General features: G+C 42.9%; 1 protein-coding gene across 1 annotated transcript in view; it reads right to left on the bottom strand.

Moving 5' to 3' along the window:
* DCPS (decapping enzyme, scavenger) overlaps positions 1-24410 on the bottom strand; it is a 72379-nt gene that overhangs the window by 43408 nt on the left and 4561 nt on the right. The window contains exon 2 of the mRNA XM_020811346.3: positions 15887-16055. Within this exon, the coding sequence (XP_020667005.3) occupies positions 15887-16055 (169 nt within the window). The remainder of the gene's footprint in view (positions 1-15886; positions 16056-24410) is intronic.

Here is a 24410-nt window from a genome sequence, read left to right as displayed (position 1 = left end):
GACCAATCATAAAATAAAAGCAAGCTAAGCCGCAACACATGGATTAAAATGTTGTTCAGCTAAAGAGGCACCTTCTAACCTCTTGCAGGAGCTCTGCCTCATATGACATGTTAACTGTATCATCGAGTTCTGCCCAAATCCTTTTGGCACAACATTATAAGGATAATGAATCATTTAATTTAATTCCTGCTGTAGGCACTGAATTGCACAACGTGGTTTGGTAATTTTGGCACAGAGCACTGGTGGAGGAAATACAAAGCAATGCTTGGCGAGGAAAAGGGTCCCGAATCGCAAGAGGTTCAGGAAGAGATTAAGGACCCATTGAAAGAGAATGACTAATGTCGCTGATGTAGCTGTTTCTACCTCATGCCCAGCCAAGGATGATGTCTAAGTTTCCAAAAAGCTCGTCTCCCCAGAGACTCTGGTTATGCAGTCTTGAGCACTCAAGAATCTCCAGCCCCAAACACGGCTTTGGCAAGCCAAATGTCTGCTGGGTTTTCCAAGACAGTCTGCTCACCGCCAACCTGGTAGGACTTCTCATGCTTCTGCTGGGATGTACGCACTTCCTGGATGAAAACAGGAGCAGTAACTCTCCATATTTTTTTTTACAATGCAAAGAGGGTTTAGGAATTGGGGGCATCCAAAAACAAGTAAATTTGCTACCTTCCAGAATCAACATACATCTCCTGGTGGGGAGAAGGAGAAGCCTAACTCCTGAATTATGCTGTTATTTAACACAGACATGTCTATCCTTCCTTTCCTTCGATCAGCACAAGGCAGTGTACATCCCTCTTCCCATACAGTATCTATTTTATCCTCACAATCCTGAGACGTAGGTCAGGGGTGGGGGAGAGGAAGGACAGAGAGGGAGACTGACTTAAGTAAAAGTCATGGCTCCATGGGACCCTCATCCTGCATCTCTCAAATCCCAGTTCAAAAACAAAAAAAGCAAAGCTTAATGTTTATATAACACCCCATAGTGCTTAAAGCTCTACCTGGGTGGTTTAAATTTTAATTATGCAGACTAGTCATCCCCCCTCCCCCCGATCTGGGTACTTAATTTACTGACCTTGGAAGGACAGAAGGCTGAGTCAACCTCAAGCCAACTACTTGAGCCTGGGATCAAATTCAGGTCACAAGTAGAGTCTTCATTGCAGTACTGCAGTTTAACCACTGCACCATGAGATTCCTTCAATGGTTAGAGTGGTCGTATAGACCAGATGGGTGGGATATAAATCAAATCAAATCAAATCAAATCAAATCAAATCAATCAATGTAAAAGTGCCTCAAGGGGGGACCATCCTCCAGCATTGCTAAACTGAAAATGATTGAATGAATATAGTGCACTCTGTGGAGAGGTGCTGAAGAATTACTTGTTCCCTCTGTGGAGGATGACTGCAAAGAGGCAAACTACCAACAGGGGCTGAAATCCTGTTGCTTAGTGTAGTACACTGCACTAACATAGGCCTATTGAATCAGTGGGGATTTGGTGAGTCGGCTCCTCTGTATCTTCCATCACTTCAAATACACCTGGTCTAGTTGCAACTCACCCACACTAAGCAACAGGATTTTAGCTAGTAAATTGCACAGTGATGCAATCGGTCTCCTCTGATGAAACATACTTTGGAATCACAAGAGGATTCAATTATTTAATTATTATTTTTTTGCGACATACTATTATTTCTCACATGGCACACAACTTTGGAATTACTGCTTTAAAAACTAATGCGTCTGTGTTTTAAATCCAACCCCTAGATAGGGTAGCCTAGTGTCCTACTTTACAGAAAACAGTCCTCAATTTGAAGAGCTGACACTAAGTGCTCTTTATTCAAAAGCATTCTTTATTAGAGGAGTGGGGGAGAGCTGGTTCTCTAAGATGCTCTGAAATACAATTCTTGCAAACCCTTACCATTGGTCATGCTGGCTAGACTTCTGAAACATGAACTCCAAAACAGTTGGAGGATCAAATGTTCCCTGTCTTCCATATGAAAGGCTATATAATAGAACCCTTATATCCATGGAGGGATCGGTTCCAAGCCCCCCCCCCAATGCTGAAAAACACAGAATGATAGTGAACGCTATATGTAGTATGGTCTCTTCCTCATTCTAGTGGCCAGCTCTGGAAACTTCTTCATTAAAAATATAAATTTGGGGGGATTTTTCTTTTAATATTTTTAATGCTTTGAGACTGTGGATAAGTGAATCAGCAGATACGGATCCCGCGAATAAGGGGGTCCTACTGTATTCTGTTTAAGACAGAGCAGAGAAGAACCGATAGAGTAGAATAAGAGTTAGCACTCCAGTGGCAGTCGGAGCACACCCACTGGTTAGTCAGTAATATGGCCTTCCCCACTACAGCAAGATATTCTTTTATTTCCGATACAGCAATTGTTTCCAAATTTGCACCTATAAATATGCCTATGCACATCTGTATCTGCCTTTCCTGGTGCTGTGTTTACTTTTCAGCGCCACCTTCTCCCTAGAACTTTTCCCTTCTTTTAGCTCAGCGCATGAATATAGGTGGAACAAAACTGGCTCAGGAAAACCAGTGTGTATTTTCTCAGATCCTGCCAAGGAAGACCTAAACTTTTCCCCAAACCAAGATCCTCCAAGCGTGCAATGGTGCATTAAAATGACATGCAGCTGTGTGCAGCTGGCTGCATAAACCCACTGTAATGGGATTTCAACATTCATTCATGCCTGATTTTTTTGCTGGGCATTAACCACCTGGCATTTCTCCTGGATAAACAGCACCATTCTCTGGCTCAGCTGGATTAGATTGCCTTTTTCTGGAAACTGTGTCTACTGTTCACAGAACACATGCTGCCATAACAAGGCAGTGTGACAGATCCTGGAGACTGGCCTAAAAGAAACCAGATGTTAAACAAAACAAATGGGCTTGAGCAAGCTAAATATTATTAAGGACCAAATCACTTAGTGGATCGGACATTTACGGATGGATCACGCAGCATCTTGATGTTTTACTATAAATCATTCCATTGCAAGCAGCAGATTCTGCTTGCATCACACACAGGAAAGATATGGACCTCCAGCTTGGGGAAGGTGAAAACTGAATTAAAATGAATAAATGAAAGAACAAACTAGCAGGAGCTGCTAGAACCAGGAGGCTTCAATCCTGTGTATGGCTTCCCTTTGTTTTTAATCAAGAGAAGCATACGCAATGAAGTTTTCCTGCCTCGGAAAGGAATAACTCAGATTGCCCATGCAGTGGAGTGTAACAAAAGATTGCAGGAGTAACCAAAAGTCCAATATCAATGGACTAATGATCAAATTAAAAAAACAGGGAGTTTGCCCTCCAGCCATTGTCTAGGTAGGACAAGAAACCAAGTTTGGCTACTAGAGGCAAGAACCCATATGCATCATCTCCCCTGACATACATTTATCTCTTTCTGAAAACTGATTTAACATTAGGAGCTTAGACTGTCTACAACAGGATCCCCAACCCCTGGTCCATGGCCCGGTGCCAGTCCGTGGGCTTCCTTGAACTGGGCCACGGACATGGATCTCCCCCTTCGCCTGCACGCATGCAGGGTGGGCATGTCATGCTCATGGAGGGGCGTGTCACACAACACACCCGTCCGTGAGCATGACATGCCCCTTCACAAACACAACATGCCCACCCGTGTGCGCGGGTATGTCCCTGCCCCCCGCACACGGAACACACAGCCCTCCCCAACCAGTCCGCAGTCCCAAAAAGGTTGGGGACTGCTGACCTACAGCAAATCTATTAGCAAAAATATTTCTGGAGTGTGACATTCTTTTGGTTTCCAAAACAAAGCTCTCACCTGCCATGTCTGTAAGCTCTTTGTTGTTGTTGTTTTGCAAAACAGTCCCTTAAGCAGAAAGGCACCTTCAAACAATTCAAGAAGGACAGGAACACAAGAACATCTGTCTTCTAAGGAATTTGTGAACAAAACAGTACACCATGAAACATCAATAAACACACCCTCCTATTTCTCACTTATCAAGTATAGAACAGAAGTACAGTAAATAAACGAGGGCTTTAATGATGCAGCAGTAGCTAGTTGTGGTCTTAAGTCAAATACTGTAAACTTTTCCCGCTTACCCATCTTCAAGCATGTGTCATGAACTATTAAATCTATTATTTTAAAAACAACATCCTTGCCTAAGTTGTGAAATTCTTTTAAAAGGATTAGTTGGTACACACCCCATCCCTATCCCCTTAGAATGATTGATGATGATCTTCTTGTTTAGGCAGGTGATTGCTAAAAACATGTATCTCATCTTGTATCCATAACATCAAGCCATTTGTTAAAAAAACATGTATTGTTAATGCATTGACATTTGATTATATGTTATGATTGCTGCTCTTGCGTAGATTGATTTTTCCCCCCAGAAATTTAATACATACACGCACGCACAAGAGTCTCTTAACAAACAGATATATTGAAGCAAAATGTTTCAACTTCTGCCTTCTTCAGTTCTTCTCATAAAACTGCCAGAAATGTTTGGCTTAAATATTTCTCTTTGTTAGTCACTTTTATAAGGTTATACTGTATATCTTTTAGCGATTAATCCCTTGAAGAGCTCCGGGGGGGGGGGGGGGAACTTGATTGAAGTGCTGTTTAGTACATAGATGGTTAAGTAGCTGTAAATTCTGAATCAGTTGTGTACAAAGTATAAATAGGAAACAACTATTCTGCTAATGCTGGAGTAGGAAAGTCACATTGCTCAAATGCGGGCCTGTACTGCTATCCGGTGCTCTACTGTAGGCAATGAGGTGATAACAAGATGTTGCATTTTGTACTACAGATCCACAGCTTATAGTATTCAGATTTTTTTTTTAAAAAAAAAGGAAATTACAAGTAACTCAGAGTTCCTGTTGAGAAACAGAAAAGTAAAGAACTATTTCTACTGAGCATTATACCAGACAATATAGATAAGACAAAAAACTATTTAGTTATATATATACACTCACTGCAGCCAGAATTCATTTTGCCAAGAATGGGAAGAAATCGGTGATACCGAAACAAGAGGAACTTATTGAGAAGATACAGGAAGCGGCAGAAATGGATATTTTATCAGAAGTGTTGAAAGACTGTCTAATACAAAAGGCAACTGAATGATGGGATTTATTATATAAATGGCTTGAGTCACCAGATAGTGCTTGAATAACATAGATTTAAACTAAGATGTGAATTTTAAGTTAAAATCTGGAGGGCAATCAAATTCTAGAAAAGTGGAAAGTCGATTTGATATTGCAACATGAATAGATTGGATGTCAGTACATTTTGTGTTCTCCCCCTCCTTTTTTCTCCCCCCATATCCCCCTTTACCTTCTGTACCCCTTACCTTATCCCAAGTTGTTAATAATTTTTTTTTTAAAAAAGAAAAAAGTAAAGAAAAGTAAAGAGCAACTTTTATAACAGTACACCTCTACGGCAGGCAGGCCAGGGAACTATAAATATAACTGATGGCTTTTAAAATGCAATTTTTTAAAAGTTATGGTGTGAATCCAAAACTACCCTATGGCCACAGATGTGTTTCACAGCTTGAAACAGTCTCTCTTCCACCTCTCCAGCCCCACTCTGTCCAGCGGAGTGATTCAATTCCATTGATTTCCAAAGCCAGCAGCAACCTATAATAAATCTTGGGGAAACCAAGAGAGAAAGCTGCAGGAGTCTAGACGAGAGGAAATGTACATATTTTGCAGCTTTAGAGGTTTTACGAGGGGTTGAGCAGCTGGCACCCCAAGGACCCTGGCTTCCCTGACTAGTAAAACTTTTCTTCTTCTCTTGTTTTTGAAGGGGGAAAAAAAGAGTTCGCTCTCTTGAATGGGCCAGACAAAGTTAAAAAAAAAAAACCCAACAACGGCTGGAGGCTTGACAGAGTCTCACCCTCCCTGGCTGAGTCCATGATTTACTCTGCCTGCACACTTCTCTCTCTGCGATTCTAATGAGAGGTTTTGTGCCTCAAAAGCCAAAGAGAGACTACAGGGCACCCCATAAGCCATCCATATTCTATTCTATCTTGTTTTTAAAATATTTTTAACAAGTATTTCTAGATTCTGAAGCTGTGTCAGAGCAATGGCTTCTGAGTTGGGAATCGCAGCTACTGCAGGCAAGTGGGAGAAACTTCCCGCACACAACTAATTCACAAACCGTAGCGATTGTTGATCTGTGCCGTGGAGGGCCGCCTCTCCCTCCCTGCTCCACCATCACTGCTGCTGCTTCTGCACAGACCATAATATTCATGCACACAACTCAAGATGCAAAATAGTCTCATCTGTTCCAAAAAGCCTTGAGGGAAGAACACTCAAACTTTCAGATAATCAAATATTTGGATAATGGGAACAGCAGGGGAACAGTTTTGAGGAAGAACAGCAGAAGACAGATTACCAGCTCCTCGCACGGAGCCAATACTTTGGCCATCTTATGAGAAGAGAAGACTCCCTGGAAAAGACCCTGATGTTGGGAAAGTGTGAAGGCAAGAGGAGAAGGGGACAACAGAGGACTAGATGGATGGACAGTGTCATCGAAGCTGCCAACGTGAATTTGACCAAACTCTGGGAGGCAGTGGAAGACAGGAGGGCCTGGCATGCTCTGGTCCATGGGGTCACAAAGAGTCGGACATGACTTAACAACTAAACAACAATAACACACACAGAGCCACCAAAGATGGATTAAGGCTTTAAGCAACAGCACAGGCACGAGGTCCCATTGTACTACAAAAAAGTGTGTTCCATAAGAAGTTTGGTTGGGTTCTTTTTATGTATTTTGAAAAACTATGGAGACATCTCATTATACTCAAAGTAGCATGTACCCTAAGCTACATGCTACTTTGAGTATACATACGTACATACGTACATACATCCAGCAGCCCTGGAAAAAACAAATGGTATCAGCCGATGGGGTTAAGTTATTGTGGAGTCCAGAACACATTTTGTAGCCTGACAAGGCACTTATTCATAACGATCAACTATACTATTTGTTTAATATTTCAAATTATATACTGTCCCACCGTGCAACACACTCTCTGGGTGCTTTACAACAAAGCAATCAAAGAAAGAAAGAATAAATGCAAAGCAATATACAAATACATATCAACAAACAATACAATCAATCATTAGTAAAACCGATAAGCTAACTAACCTCAAATACACAAAATATGCAGGCTTTCAAATTATCTAGAACTCTTCACCAGGCTAGTGGCAACCTCCCCCCCCAAAAAAAAAACACCACCTGCCATTCAGTCTGAAGAATAGTTCAGAAGAGAGCAAAAGTGTGCATATTTTGTGAAGAGACAGTTGATCCTAATAAATATATTGCCCACCTGCAGATTCCAGATTTTGCCTATGGATTAATATAGCCACCATATTTTTTTTACAATTACAGTGGTGCCTCGCTTAACGGGCGCCCCGTTTAACGATGAATCTGCATAGCGATTAAGTTTTGCGATCGCAAAAGCAATCGCATTGTGATGTTTCTAATGGGCAAAAATCGCTTTGCGATGATCGGTAAGCTGTTTCGCTTACCGATTTCCGCATAACGATGTTTTCCCAACAGCTGATCAGCGGTTCCAAAATGGTCACCAGGTAAAAGAAACGGCCGCCCGCTGTGTTTTCGCGCCCATACCTCGCTTACTGGGCAGCAAAAATGGTGGGTGTATGGAGGATTTTCACATAAAGGTGAGTTTTTTGCCCATAGGTTTTAATGCATTCCTATAGGCTTTTTATTTCCGCATAGCAACTAATCCGTATAGCGACAATTTTGGTTGCACGGATTATCGTCGCTATGCGGGGCACCACTGTACGCATCAATGCACTTTATTTGCTTTGGAAGAAAAGATAAGTAAAATGGACAATTTGAAGAAGGCTGGCTGGGTCACTTTTCTATTGCATGATCTGGAAAATGCATGTGATCGCCATCACAGCCAAGTCACCACCGTATGGGCCTTTCCAGCTCCACAAGTCCCTGATCCTCTGGAAACACTTATAAGATGTGCCACCACCATTTGGCTGCAAAATATATTCAAGCTGTGTGTATGTATGCACGAGTCACAGGCAGGGCCTAATTACATATGATCAGGCCAACCTCTCAGACTGAAACTCTGTAGACCAGCTGGGAGTAGATACAGCATCCCTCCCTTTAGATTTATTCATGTATAATTAGGTTGCAATCAATGTTGTCTCTAAGCTGCACATATGCACACTAGTCCAGAGCTCCATCGGGGCTGCACATGGGCAGCCAGCAGATGGTCTGTTTACATCCCAATTTGAATGATGCCCTGGCCACCCCTATGTGCACAGAGTGAGGTACTCGTACAACAAGATAGAAAATTAGAGAAAACATTGGTGGCAATAGATCACTCCTATGATTTATAAAGCAATGGATGAGAGCAGGAGCAGCAGAAGAGAGGTGGCAGGATGGGTTAGAGGGGAAGGCATGGCTGATGGGTGGGAGTTGTGAGGAAATGTGGGGAAGAACTTGGAGTAGCACTCCCTGTAGGACAGTGGTTCCCAACCTTGGGCCTCCAGATGTTCTTGGACTTCAATTTCCAGAAATCCTGGCTGGAAGAGGTGATGGTGAAGGCCTCTGGGAGTTGTAGTCCCAGAACATCTGGACGCCCAAGGTTGGGGACCACTGCTCTAGGAGATAGCTTCCGCCCTAGTCCAATCTAAACAGAAGAAAGGAGAGATTTAAATCCAGACGCACTGAGTTTGCTCCCCAGATCTTCTTGGTCCATGAAACAAAACAAGCATCCCAAAAGATCTTGAGAACCTTAAGCTATGGGCTGAAAATAACAGAATGAAATTCAACAGGGATAAGTGCAAAGTTCTACAGCTAGGCTTAAAAAAACAAATACGTACACAGTTACAAGATGGGAGATTCTTGGCTCACTCATATTCCGAGTGAGAAGGAGCTTGGAATTCTTGCAGATCACAAGCTGAATATAAGCCAACAGTTTGATGTGGCTGCAAAAAAGGCAAATAAAGTTTTAGGATGCATTAACAGAAGTATAGTCTCCAAACCAAGTGAGGGACTAATTCCCCTACATTCAGCACCGGTTGGGCCTCATCAACAGTACTGTGTCCAATTCTGGACACTGCACTTTAAGAAGGATACCGACAAAACTGGAGTAAGTTCAGAGGAGGGCAACAAAGATGTCTGGGGATTGGTAACCAAGACCTACAGGGAAAGATTGAACAATCTAGGCACATTTAGCCTTGAGAAAAGAAGACTGAGGGGATATAGGAGAGCACTTTTCAAATACTTGAAAAGGAATCATACAGAGGAGGGGCAGGATCTGTTTTCAATCATCCCAGACTGCAGGACACGTAATAATGGTCTCCAACCACAGGAAGCTAGATTTAGGCTGAATATCAGGAAAACCCTTTTGTTAGAAACAGTACAACCACAAAACCTATCACCTCGGGAAGTGGTGAGTGCTCCAAGGCTGGAGGCATTCAAGAAAAAACTAGGAAACCATCCATCAGATCTGCTTTGATTTGGATTCCTGCACTGAGCAGGAAGTTGGACTTGAGGGCCTTATAGACCCCTTCCAATTCAATTATTCTATGAAGAGAAGATGGGAGCTACACGTTAGATTTAGCTAAGGGTAAAAGTTGGACAGCCTCCTCTCTCAAATCGTTTTGAACTTCAGCTCCTGGAAGTCAGGCAACAGAGACAACAGTAAAACTTTACAGAACCAGATGTATCCCTGGGCTGACTTGGAAGAAGACATTTTATTCCTTTTAACACAAAAAAGCACATTTATTCTTGCAGCTTTGAAGAACACGTCAGATCTGGCAACAGCAGTCATACTATTGTTGATGGCGCGCATAACGGCCACCCCCCAAAAAATGCATAAAGCAAGCCACCATCACAGGCAGACACAAATTTGCAAGAAAGTGATTAAAAATTAAAGTGGAGCTTTATGGCCTTATAATGGCTTGGTTACACACGTGAGCTTATGTAAGCTCAGAGGAGACAAACCTTGAAAGGAACATTATCTAGACAATAAAGTAAGTAAGTGCTCCAGACATGCCTCTGAGGGATGCTGGCAAAATAAAATAAAAGCACAGAAAGAGGATGGGGAGGAAAGATGCGAGAACATGTAATTCTTCCGCACCATCAAAAATAAGTATAATGCTTGCAATATCTCAGGGGTTTGGCAGCTTGAACAGACAGATTTTTCATTTCAGACTAGTTCATGGGAGTAGCCAAACCACTGTACATTATCCTTACTGTTGCTGTTCTTCAATGCAGTGGTTTGGTGGCAACAAGTTCTGCTCTACTTTCAGCTTAAGCCTATAAAGCAGCAGTGGAGAGTGTCTGGTCCTCAAAGTGTTATTAGACTGCAACCACTGTGAAGGAGGATGCGAATGGCACCCCAATAACATCTGGAGGGTTACAGGTCCCCCGTCTCTGCTATGAAAGCACCATAATCCCTAGGGCACAGATCAGCTTGTTCAGTTTCAGTTCTCTCTTCGAGTTGAGCACCAGAGCCTGGGGGAGGCATCTGGAAGAATTGAGAAAAGCTTCCCATCTTCTCCATGGCAGCCTTCTGCAGACATTCAACTGAAATCTGGCTTCCCCTAACTTGAGCCCATTGTTGTGTGTCCTGCACCCTGGGATGGTCGAGAACAGATCCTGCCCCTCCTCTGTATGACAGCCTTTCAAGTATTTGAAAAGTGTTATCATATCTCCCCCTCCATCTTTTTTTCTCAAGGGGATAATCATCCCTGATTCTTTCAGTCTTTCCTCATAGGGCTTGGTTTCCAGTCTCCTGATCATCCTTGTTGCCCTCCTCTGAACTGGTTCCAATTTGTCAGGAAAGACTACTCCTGTGTGTTATTTAAAATCTAACGGGCTGTTTATGTTTGCTTCTTTATTCATTACACTTATATTCTGCCTCTCCTTCAAGTACCACCCATTTTATTCCCAGAACAGTCTTGTAAGATACATTATGCTGAGAGATCATAAGTAGAGATTCGTATACGAATATCCCCATACTGGTGGAATTAATGAGGGTCCGGCCACGCATGATATACTGTCCACTCATGATTTCGCCGCTGACGCGAGATTGTTGGACCTTCCTATCACGCCAGAATCGATTACCCAGTCTTGGCAGGAGATAGGATGATGAGCTTCTCTGCTAGGACGGAGAGTGGCTAATCCATTGTGGAGAACAGCACGATAGGAAGCCTCTGCGGAGCCGGTGGCAGTGGCAAAATTGTGGGTGGACAGTCTGGCCCCATGGGGTCGGACCCTAGTTATTTCCACTTGTCTGGGCATATTCGTATTCAAATAAAAATACCCCCATCTTTAATCATAACCAGTAGAAAGACAGGCTGTGAGCTTCACTGCTGAGGACGGATTTGAATCTGGGTCTCCACGAACTTAGTCTGACTGCCCAGACTATGAATAGGGAAAATGTACTTCTCCGGTTGTTAGTAGACTGCAACTTCCATCATTCCTCCTCATGTTCTATGCTAACTACAACAGATGGGATTTGCAATCCAACAATAAATGTTTTCTGTCCCTGCATTAACCATTAAACTATCCCAGCCTGCTGCAGTGTGCATTCTGACCTACTATTTAAAGCATGCTATTTGCATAGCTGCTTCCCATCTCTTGGAAGATGATGGTATACACACCTTGAATCAATATCAAATCAATGTACATCTTGTTAACTTTATGAGCCAGCATTATTGACTATAATGCTTTTGGCTGGAATCAGCAAGTTTGTTAGCCAAACCTTTTCTCTAAATTGATAAGCCGATTTTCTTGTTCTAGTTATTAACTGTTCTTTCTGCTGAAGAAGCTTCAAAGGCAGAGCTCCCGATCCATTCAAGGTTTTTTGTTGTTGTTGTTTTGTTTTGTTTTTGCTGGAGAAGAGTTTCCTCAGGCTTTTGATTTTCCTGGGGTTCTCCTTAAGAAGCCCTCCTGATGAATTCAAGAGGAGTGGAGAACCTGTGGCGCTCCAGACGGTGTTGGACTGCTTGATGTCTCCAGCACTCGTCAAGATAATCAGTGCTGAGAAATGACGAGAGAGTTCTAGCCCAGCAATTTATGGAAGGCCACAAGTTGCTGACCTCTGATTTAGAAGGACTGAGGACACAAGGAAATGAAGCAGAAAGAGAGCATCTCAAAGAACACACAGTCCATATTCTACTTGTAAGAGTCAACCTGCTTCACAATTTTATACCAGCTTCAGAATAGAAATAATGGTTAAATGACTTGCTTTAGACTGTCCTACAGCCTATTAAACTCTGTAATGGGCTTCCAGCTGGCATCAAGTTTTGGGGATTTAAGATGGAGATCTTTCCCTCCCTCTATCTCTCGTAAAAATACTGTAATATACGAACGTTCAACTGAAGAATCAAACCCGCACCACCTACCTACTGTTCCTCACACAAAAGATGCCTGAATTCAGGGCAGGAAATACATGCTTCAGATAACTTCAGAAAGTATGCTTCAGGCATTCAAGAGAAAAATAGGACAACCCCCTGTCAGTGCTACTTTGATTTAGATTCCTGCACTGAGCAGGGGGGTTGGATTCAATGGCCATTCAATGACCCTTCCAACTCAATTATTCTGTCATTACCTGCAAAACCACCTGTTTCACCCATCCTACTTTAATGGATGGGAAAAAGGAGTCACCAGATCTTCCCCACCCAGGCAAAAATAACATCACTAGCTGGCCAGCATTAAGGTGGCTGCGATGTCTCCATGGCACTGGCCATGCAGCAAGACTATTCTTACCTAAGATGTGGCTCCAGCCATTGTTTTTGACACATGGTGAGCCCTGACCCCAGTGTCGTTAGTGGCCCAGAAGCCTCCCAGCATTGTGTAGTACAAAAATGTCACCAATGAGCACCGTTAAAAACCGAAGCAGGGGTTCCATCATGTAAAAGGGTCTCTCTGTTGGGAAAGAACCAAAGTCACTGTAGAGCTACTTTGGTCCACTCTGTTAACGTTGTTGCCACCCAGGTCTACTCAAAATGCAAGAATAGAAGCTCAAGTAATACTTGACTGGCTTGAATTTTTAAACTAGATGTCATAAAACAGCAGAAAGCTACTCCTCCTGCCGTCGGTAATGTCTCTGTTTCCAAGAAAAACAAAATACAGCTACTTGCAAATTGCTCCCAAGGATTCTACAATGCACTCTTTTTAGCCTTGTGATACACTGCAGATAAGAACCTAAAAACTGCCCTGGTCTGACTAATTCAGTAATAAGCTGTTTGCCACAGCAACTGGCTTGATTAAAGTTACAGGCTCTGTCCAATCTACCCAGAGATGCATTGCTAGTTGTTACTCTGGGGACTTTCCACCTAGCCTGAGGCATGCACGTTCCAGCAATAAGCCCTCAACCTGGAAACATCTACCAAGATTAAGTCCTAGTTGAAATAAACAAAAGGGGGGGGAAGAGTTTCATTTTTGGCAGTCCCTCTTCTAAGACACTAGTCTTAATCCCTCCAAGTACCTGTCTTTCATCACTGACAGAGCTGGCTTGATTTCTCCCCTGCTCACACTCTGGGTAACCATGCCTCCAGATGAATGTTACAGACAGTGAAGGCTACAATTCTAAGGGTCCTTTCTGGAGAGGAAGCCCCGCTGAATTCAGATTGTAAACCTCAGAGCAAGGGCTATCTTGAAAGCTGTTCCGATGCCAAGCCATAATTGTATGAATAAAATGAGGCAAAACAAAGCTAAATGGTTAGTGTTGTTATTGACCAGAATCTAGAGATTATTTACACCAGTGTAAATAACCTTTGAATTGCAGAGCTGGAAGGGACCCTATGGATTAAGTCCAGCCCTTGTCAAGAAAGCATAGTGGGAAATCAAACTCCCAACCTCTGGCTCCACAGCCAGATAACTAATGCATATATCAATGGCCAATTGCTACTAATTAATGAGCTGCCACTTGTCTTCTTCGTTTCATGCCAGCAGCAGCAATTTGCCACTGAGATTTATGCTATTGTTTCTGTACTGGCATCAGTGGCCAGCAGGATTTTGGCCACTATCTTTATTGTTACTCTTATTACAACTGCTATATGCCATCTTGCCAAAGTACAAGATCTCAGGATCTCACTCCGAGACGTTTACAATAGTCAGGTGCAAATAGACTTTCTTCAGATTGGATGGAAAAATAACAAACAAACAAGTGAAACAGTCAAGATCTCCTTCTGAAAAAAAATGGCAAAGAGTAACAACTCGGTTCTACAAGCCAGTACAAAACAAGGCCATGGATTTTACTAGCAAAACTACAGGTCAACTCATTTTTCTGAGCCTGTGTAGATATAACCATCTCAATAAAAAGGGTGTGTACATATCTGCATATATAATTTAAAAATCTATATATTAGGTATATATTTAAGCAACTAAATAAAGGGGGGGTACGTCCACGCGTGCACAATAATATGTACAATCTAAAATAAAAGGTCCAGGATTAATATGAAAACAGAAGAGGTCCTTAAATGTGGCTGATTTCAAAATGTTACAACAGAGTCAAAAAGCAGTAAAGCGAACACCAAGAATTGCAATTGGTACCTTTGTGATTCAGTAACAAAAGTCGCTTAAAAAAAACGGCTTCCTGGTTTCTAGTCCAAGGATGCCACCTTGTGGGATCTTGTTAGCAAAGACAGAAAAACAGGAAGCCGTTCAAGAGATCCTTTCCAACACTATGGGGGTCTGTCCACTGAGCAGAGAACCAGGCTGCGAGATGCTCTCAGGGCACACAGATGAATTATAAACAGCACGGACTGGGGGTGTTGTTGTCTAATGACTTCTGGGAGGTTGCCCTACCCCCACCCCAATCCCCCAGCCCAGGATGCTATCTCTGAAAGAGCCTTGTGACCCTCCTCGGAAAAAGCTAAGTGTTCTGAATCAGCCTGCATGGACCGCCGGGGCAGCATCACTTGAAAATAAGAGGTCCCGGTCACACAAAGAAAATGTTTTCTAGTTCTTCCAATACTTTCGATGCTTCTGTTGTCCTGTATGAGGTCTATATCCCAGGACAAACATTCCAAGAACCGGCCAGGATGCTTGGACACAGTATGGGAAAAAATCCATCAAATAACACTCCCAGTCTCTACCGGCAAAAATACGTAAGAACAAATTTGGTGTCTAGCAAATGGTTGCCCTTCCATGACATTCAGAATCTGCCGCCTGAGGCAACTGCCTCCCTCTGTCTTGGGGTAAGGTCTGCCCTATGCAACAAAAACACAAAGAGCATGAAAAAAAAAACTCTTGTAAAATAGTTGGGGTGGGGTGGAGGAAAGGCCCCGCAGCTGAATGTGGCCGGGAGCCTTGCCTAAGGCTATCTTGCTGTTTGGAATGTTATTTAAAAAATTCAAAACCTGGAGGCTGCCCTGGAGTGAAGTCTTAACGTTCAAGGTCAAAAATCATCAGGTAAATTTCAGTAAACACAAGAGGGACGGAACCTATTCATGGTTCTCTCCCCCAGCAAACCACCAGCATACACAGTACTCGAGTTGAAATCTGTAATCTGGGAGGTCATTCTCAGTCTGCACGGACCCAGGAAGGACACGGTAAGGATCGCCAGATCCTGCTGGTCAGCAGATGCCACCCGCCCTAGCCGGCAAAGCATTAGCACCGAGTAATGCTGGGAAATGCAGTCCGACAGCATTTCAAGCGCTGTGCTATGGCCACGCCTGCTGTAAACTGACCAATGCTTGGAAATCAAAGCCTGCATGGAGGAGGTGTGGAGGAGGAATGAGAATATCTGGATTCAAATCACCACTCATCCCACAAAGTCACTATCCCCCAGGCTTGCGTGCCTCATGGGATTAGATTAAGAATACTAATGGAGGAGGTGGACAGAGGTTAAGGCTGCAAACCAATTTTTAAAAAGGAAGTCCTCTTTGCTAACCACTTACCGTTCAGCTCTGGAGGCAGAAACAGGCGGTAAGTGCTGTAGATATCATTGGACATCTGCAGTTGGAGCTTTGTGTATTTCGTCAGAAGCTCAGCAACATTTTCCTCCTGGAAGGGTGTTTTCTCCAGAATCACTACGGCATCAGACCCGTCCCCAGAAGCGCTCTTCACCTAGAGAGAAAAAGGATGTAAGAAAAATGCTGCGACTGCCTTCAGCACAGTGATACCTCTGGGTGTAATGTCCTGGGAGCTGTAGTCCAAAAAGAGGATTCTAGGAAATGTAGTTCAAATGTTTCTAAGCTCTGGGAGAAGAATATGAGAAAAGGGGGATGGAAGGAGTTGCAGTGACATAATGAGAAATGGGTTTGGTGCAAGGGAATAGATTTCCTGAAACAATACTTGGTGGGATCCAGATTTACACGTCTGCAGTGGAACTGGTGGAGGCCCTTCCCCCATGGCAGTCTACCCTGCTCTCTGAAGATTCGGGACAGAAAGTTAAAGGATCTTGCTGAACAGGATGAGCTGAGGGTCTAGTATAGGGATAGGGGATCCCTAAAACTCAGGGGGAAGCACCTTCTGTGAGTGAAGCTTTGAACGCTTATTTCAGTGGCTCTGCTCCGAGTACAACCAAGTCTGGATACAACCGAGTAAGATGCCCCATGCAGAAGAGATGGGCAGATTTTGATTTTCGTAATCCAGAAGCACAAATCTGCACACTTCTACCATTTACCCATCTCCATCAGCATTCAAAATGCCTCCTATAAGATATTTTATTGTGATTTGTACAGGATTCTGTACTTGCCACGGTGGAGACTGAGACGGGGGAGTTGCTTGAGGCTGAGGAAACCGTAGTTTGCATACTGCGTACACAAAAACAGAAGAGTTTAACTATACAGTATTTTCTTTCTTAATTCTGAACTCAGATGCAAGGCCAATATACAGTACTACACTACTTCCTGTACAAGTTCAATCATTGATGTGATCTAATATATGGCCAACTACTGCAATCATCAATACTGTATACAAAGCATGGGGAAGTCAGCTTTATGGATTACAGTAAGATCTAAATTCATAAACAAATGGCAAGCAGAGGAGGTTAAATATTCATCAGTTTGGCTATGAAATGATCCACTCAAAAAAGAAAATCACTGTTTTCATGCTGACCAGGGGATTCTGGGAATTGTATTCTTTAAAAGCATCTATTTTTTTCAAACTTTGTTTCTTATCTACTTGGTGGACTTGTGATGCAGAGGTACAAAAGGGTATAAACAACCCTTCAGATTTTATAGAATAATGTGGGGTCAGTTTGGGGGTGCACGGAAGAACCCCAGTTGCCTGGGCTGAAAGAAGACATTATCTTGACCAGCTCTCTAATAATATACATGAGTTGGGGGTGGAATGTAATTAACTTTGAGCAATCTGTCTCATCAGATTGTACCAGAAATACTGCAATATTTTGTTACAGGTCCCGTTTGAATCTATTAACTCTGATGCTGGCTATTATTTGCTCTTCGTGGCCTTTTAACTCTATTTTATCAACTCTCAAGCACCCTGAATGTGACCTAGAGTCTACTCCACCTTCAAGACCTTCGGAAAATCCATTCCTCTAGGATTTACATGCTTCGTTGAAATTATAGAGAAGCCTAGCCACTTCCCGACACTTCATCATGTGCCTCGGTTATCTCAGAGGTGGATTTACAGAGGACAATAAACGAACTAACCCAACTGTATCTATCCCCCTCCTCTCCTGCGGAGGGAGAACCTGGCTTCTTAATGCTGTACAGCTGTAAACTGCGAATTAAAAGAGTACTTGCAAATTTCCCATTTTTATAGCTCCCGAGTGACAGGTCCATCCATCTTCTTTATGGCATTAGAGTTAACTGCTAGTTTGCAATTCGATTCCACTTTAAACACTAAACATGAAAAACTGATCTCCAGGCTAAAAGCAATAGATATGCTAATAAGAAAAATAATCTAAGCCTCAAGATGCGTATCTAGCAACTTTTGTTAGGTGGAACAATGGCAACCTCTGCCCTCTACAATGTGTATCCCCACTCCCACCCCTCCACTGCATGGTACAATAAACGTGCTTGCTTTTCTTCTCATTTATTCCTGGGTGCCAAAATATGAAATGCTGCTGCATCTCATCCGGGACACTTTAATTTCTGAACCTCAACAACAGCCACAGAAAAGGTGGCTTGAAGGTGACACAGAAATGTCCTCCTATGACTTCTCTCTCACTGGACAGAACAATGATCCCTACATTAGTGGGAAATATCAGGCCATATAGGGCAGAATCAGGCCCTGCTAGGGCCAAATTTGGTCCTCTGGGATTTCCCAGATTATTTTCCCACAAAGGTCTGCATAACACACAGTCTATATGCTCAACCGGTGGTTCCCAACCTTGGGTCCCCAGATGTTCTTGGACTAAAACTTCCAGAAACTTTCTCTATGATATTAAATATGGTATACACTATGCTGTCTGATGTTAGGTTAACTTTCTTGACCCGCAGATAGATAATTTTAATCTGAACTAGAATTGCAGGCAATCTAGAGTCCTTAGTTCTTTCTGTATGCTTTTTGGTGGATTTTACTTTTATGCCTGTACGGTCCTTTCTCTTCCCCCCCCCCCCCCCCGAAAGAGCCACTCTTGCTCATTTCTCTTGACACCTCCATGTCCACCTTTGGAGGATTGACCTCAACTCTTTCGAAAGGAAAGTTAGCTTGGCTCAAGGAGGGCGAAATGAAGCGAGCGTGTGGTGCCTGCTGGGAAGGCAGCAGGACTGAAATTTGTTGCTAATGCAGCAGTGATGCCTTTCGCTCCACCTGAGTCTCTCTGGCTCTTCTGGGTGCAGCGATGGTGGAGCAGCGAAAGGCGAGAGGAAGTCATAGAGGAGGAAGGCAAGAGAAGCAAAAAGGTGAAGGAGGAGAACAAGGTTGGAGAGGGGCTCATGGGAATGAGTTCATTTGGGCTTGAGGTGGATGGGCTTTTCACTGAGGGGGCTTTTTTGGGGGGAGGAGGCATGAAGGGAGAGAAGAAAAGAGGCCTCTGGCAGCAATCATTCAATACAGAACGAGACTGCAACTGTATGCCACTGTCATCATATGTTGGTATGCAGCACCCCATGATCACATGAGGTTTAATGAAACCCCTGTCAGATGATCTTTGTTTTGGGGGACCACAGGTCATGCAGCTCTGAATAGCTAAAAAGGAGGCTTAAGGAAGGGATCATTTTGCATTCTGGAAAAGTACATAAGTCAGAAAGAGGGTAGGTGCCGGTGAATGCAAAGCACAAGTAGTCTAACTCAGTGGTTCTTAACCTTTGTTACTCGGATGTTTTTGAACTGCAACTCCCAGAAACCCCAGCCAGCACAGTTGCTGGTGAAGGCTTCTGGGAGTTCCAGTCCAAAACTCCTGAGTAACCCAAGGTTAAGAACCAGTGGTCTAACTGAAATTGAACTCCAAGGTGAATGCCAAAGAAGAAAGAAGACTTCAGCGGCCATAGCAAGATGATCTTTTCCATCCTCCCAGCCTCATCATGCTGGCTCTAAAACCTCATCAATCGGAGATGCCTAAATGAACCCCCTTCTCTTCGTTCCTGGACAGTGGACCTTGTTAAACAGTGGGAATGGCATGACAGTCAGCTCATCTCCTCTGAAGAGATAGCAATTGCAGGGGTTCCCTTTCTCCTCCACTTCCCTCTCCTCTTTCCTAGGAAATTGAATTCCACAAACTCTGCCATCCTCAGCAGCTTTTTTGACAGACTTCATGAAAAAAAAGAGAAATCCACATTGCTGGTGATCAAATTACCACACTTCCTTTGAAAAAATCATGACCACTCAATTGGTTGGTTAGTTGATTTGTTGCTCGGTTGGTTGGTTGAGAAGAGGAAAATGGTCACCTGCACAGGTGTAATCAGTCTCAGCTATTATATGTCGCTCTTTTGAGCAACCAAACAAGTAAAATGTGAAATAATTTTTCAAAAGCTTCATGCTTTCTACTTGCATTTCTTAAGGATATGACAGGATTCAAGTGCTTACCAAAAAAAATCTATCCATATAAGGGAGATAATTGGAAACATGGGTCTAAACCTGCAGGCATTATCCCCCGTATTGGGTCACTACATCATAGGTGCGATCCTCAGCATACAAAGCCAATGCCTGCCACTCAGATGATCTTCCCCCTTAATTTCGTCTCCTGAAAGCAGAAACCAGCCCATTGGGGCATTGCATGGAATTCAAGGGAATGGAGTCACAATGCCAAGGTTCCATGGGCTGTGAGGTCAGAGGATTCAAAAGATGCTCTGAGTGTCCGTTGGGATCAGAGCCAGAGCGGATTCTGTGGCTGCAGGAACCTCTGTTGATGAAAGTACCCGTCTGAGAGTATCGCGAGGAGAAGGAGTGACATTAAAGGTAAGACCAGGCAATGGTAGGGAAAGGTGTAAACCAGGGGTGGGCAATTAATTTATATAGGGGGGGGGCAGATGAAAAATCTGAACTGTGTTTTGGGGGCCAAACCAACTTTACTTAAAAATAAAATGAAACAGTGATGTTATAGTTTTTAATTTAAATTTGTTAATCTTCACAAATTCTAAAGACGTCTTTTGTGGTATGTTAAAGAAAAGCAATTGATCAACTTTAGACAAAATGCTATAAATGGTTTTGATGTTCAAAACTGTCTGCGGGTTGGACAGGAGCATCTTGCGGGCCGTATGTGGCCGCACTTTGCCCAGGTCTGGAGTAATCAGTCATTCTATGAAAAGAAGAGCCCATCACACCTCTAAATATTTACCGTTTCCCTGAAAATAAGACCTAACTAGAATATAAGCCCTAGTAGGATTTTTCAGGATGCTCGTCATATAAGCCCTGCCCCAAAAATAAGGCCCAATTAAGTGAAACCCCGCCTTCCACCGTTATGCAGCATTGCGCAGCAAGCAGAAGAAGATTACATGACTGTAAAATTAAACATCCCTTGAAAATAAGCCCCAATGTGTTTTTTGGAGCAAAAATTAATATAAGACCCTGTCTTATTTTCAGGGAAATATCTACATTGGTTTGTGCTTGTCAAACATTGTGTTACATGCTTTGCTTATAATTATTTGTTTTTTACATCTCATTGTCTTCCTGGTTGTCCCCCCCCCCCCCAAATTCCAGACATCTTTCAGACATTCAAACCATTCATGTACATATTTTAGTATAAAATATGACTCCTATCATAATATTACTCTCATAGTGTACAAAATTCTCAAGGTCTCCTAATAACATTCTTATTGAAAGTGGTTCCAGATCCATGCCCCAGCTTTATATCTAGTTTAGTTTACCTAAAATGAAAACCCACCATATTACATCTTTACCCTGATTAGGGCTCCCTTATTTCAATTTAATTCAACTTTTTAATATAAAGGATATACCCCTTTACAATTTCCGATGTTAAATCTATACATGTTTTTCAACATTAAGGGGCCCCTTCTTGTTTTCCCCTTTTTCATCTTTCTAAGTAATTCCCTCTCTCATTTCTCTTTTTTCACTTTGTGTTTCTGTGTCTCTAAGCATTCTGCCATCTTTTCATGCCCTCTGAAACCATTTTGTGCATCTGATTTATGTCCACTAGCTCTTTATGCACTTGGTCTATCTTCAATAGATCTTCCAGGCTTTTTTTGCTGTTGTTAATTTTGCTGATTTGCTTGATAAGTCTGTACTTTGTTTTGTCTACCTGAAGTCTTTTGGCATAAAGCCCAGGACAGTGAGCTTGAGTACTCTAATGCTGTTTAAAGCTTGGGAACCTGTTTGTTTGTTTTTGATTTTTTTTATGCCTGGCTGGATAAATTAATCCTAAAGTGGACTTTTAAACAACGGCCGCTTCGGAATTAGTAAACCTGTGAGAATTAGACCATCAGGCCGCGGATACAACCATTGCATTCTACCCTGGTACTTTGGGGGTTTAGATTTGGTTCAGGCCTATTTAGCCAAAGCAGACTTTTTGAAATGACTCTGGAAATTGGAATACAGTATCTCCTTAGCTGGCATCAATTTGCCAGGGATCAATTAGGACACAGATACAATCATCAATCTGGACTGTGAGACTTTGGGACTTCGAATGTAGGTTTAAGCGCTTGGGTAGCTGGAACAGAATGGCACAAAAAGGACAATTTTGGGATGAAACAAAATCTACCCTTCAAACAATACTAGAAATAGTGAGATCCCATTACCAAGAGGCAAAATTATTCAATCAACATCTCAAGAACTATAGTCAACAAGCAACAGGGAGCAACGAAGAAGGAAATGAGAGTGTGCCGGATGATGTATGCCAATCAAAAGAGGAGCTGGAGGAAATTAATGGGGAAAACCTAAGAGAAACAATGTCAATCTTGGATCGGAAGAGAGTATTAAGGGAAGACAAGGGGAGAGAATCAGAAAATCAGAAAAGTTTTTATAGTCCATTGCATCTGTCCAAGGTTGGAGGAGATCCCCCTCACACTACCATGTTCCCTTCCTCATTTCAGAGGTACAGTGGGACATTCAGCTACCAGCCCCCAACTCTGCAACCCACTGAGCTCTGTAAAACCTAAATCATTCTTCTTCATTTGTTGATGGGCTCCTTTCAAGTGTTGGGTCCATTCTCTACCTTTGTCTCCACTTATTTTTGTGCTCTTGTGGTTCAAAGAAACACAAATGTTCCTGAAGAAAAGAACTAAAAAGTGTGCCATTGTGCAGATCCAATGTCTGCATGGATCATCTTTTCGGAGGCCCCTGGCCCCAACAGACACACTCCAGCATGGCCCAAAAGTCCATGGGCATTTCTCTTCCAAGCAGTGGCATTTTTGAGCCCTTCCTCCAAGCAGCATGGAATCATCTTTGTCTTCCCAGAAAACCCTCCAACGCCAGGTGGCATTGTGAAATATCATCAGTGTGTGCCACCAGTAGGAGGTGGTAAGCCCACTGGGACCCACCCTTGTAGAACAAGGAACAGCCCATGAATTACTTGATGCAAAGTTGTTCTCTAATGTGGATCCGTGTGTTGCCTCTGGCCCTAGAGGGAGAACTAAAACTTCATTGTAAAGGTCTGGCTCTTAGCACCTCTTCTTCAAAATAGATAAAATTATTAAACTCAGCGTCAGCTAAAGACATTTAATGATAAGATCTTCTGGAGCTCCAAAATTCATAAAATTACCTTAAGTCAGAAGCAATTTGTCTGCACAAAATAACAACAAAAACAATACTGACTAAATGACGATTAGGAATCAGAAAATCCCACTAGTGATTCAACTGTGGACAGATGATAGGAGAACTAAGGGTCCAAAGGCCGTGCTGGGTCAAAAGCCACTCTCTAGTTTTCCAAGAATCATCCTTCCTTGCGAACGAAGGCTTCTTTTTGAACAAAAAGCCTGTCCATCCATCCTTCCTGGATGTATCCTTCTTCAAGGGGAAAAAACACCTGCTTCTGGTTGGGAATAGCTCTTCCTCTTGGACTTGGAGGCAGACGTGGGATCTTGTATTTAGTTTGCAAGGAACGAGCGACATCCATCATCAGCCCCTGTCACAGGCTTTATTTTGGGTTACCCAGGTCCAGTGGAAGTGCAGCAAGTGATCATATATATATGATTTTAAGCACAATCCATCACATTTTTTAGTTACCAAAGTTACTTTGTCAGAAAATTTCAAGATCTTATTAGAAAGGTCATGGTGGATATTTTTTCTGGTTCTATGACTTGCTTTTCTCAGTGACCTGCAAAGTAATGCAATGGATCTCTTACTTTGTCTTGCTCAACACAGGGGATGAATATCAGAATGGACAGAGGCATTAAGAGGCCACCCTATGACCATTGGTTTTTAAGATGGGCCAGCAGAAAGGAAAAGAATTTTAAAAAAGAACACAGGGAGACAGAAAGAGAAAAACTGCGGTGTCAAAGGAGGAAGGTGAGATGGGGTGGATTCTCCCTCTTTGACAAGAGGACAACTCTGAAGGTGGACTGCAGGTCCATCAGCAGGTTGGCCTCTCCATCACCTCTGCCCTGGGTTCAGAGTCTCTGTTTTTGTGTGTATCTGTGTGCCCAAGGAGAACTGTCCTCTGCAACTCATGGATACGGGTAAATTTTTCTCCTCCCCTTAGAGTATTGCTAAGGAAAGGATGGAGTTGCAGTTGACAGAATTCTCATCCCCAAAAGACTGGGTTTTCGGGTTTAACTGTACAGGATCTGAATAGGATTTGTCTAGACACACATTGAAAAGCCTTGTTTCTCTTCTTGTGATTGCAGGACCTGAAGTTTGAAAGAAGCCGCCCCCTTTCCACCCTCCGCCATAAAACCCATAGACCCCGTAAACCTCGTGTTCATCCTTTCCCCCACCCAAATCCTGCCCTTGTCCCTCTCCCCGACTCAAATCCTCCTCTTGTCCCTTTCCCCGATGTAGACCCTGCCCTTGTCCCTCTCCCAGAATCAAATCCTCCTCTTGTCCCTTTCCCCGATGTAGACCCTGCCCTTGTCCCTCTCCCAGAATCAAATCCTCCTCTTGTCCCTTTCCCCGATG

Source organism: Pogona vitticeps, chromosome 8, assembly GCF_051106095.1.
Source record: "Pogona vitticeps strain Pit_001003342236 chromosome 8, PviZW2.1, whole genome shotgun sequence".
Lineage (NCBI taxonomy): Eukaryota > Metazoa > Chordata > Lepidosauria > Squamata > Agamidae > Pogona > Pogona vitticeps.
The sequence above is the reverse complement of the archived record's forward strand: the minus strand, read 5'-3'. Positions and strand labels throughout refer to the sequence as shown.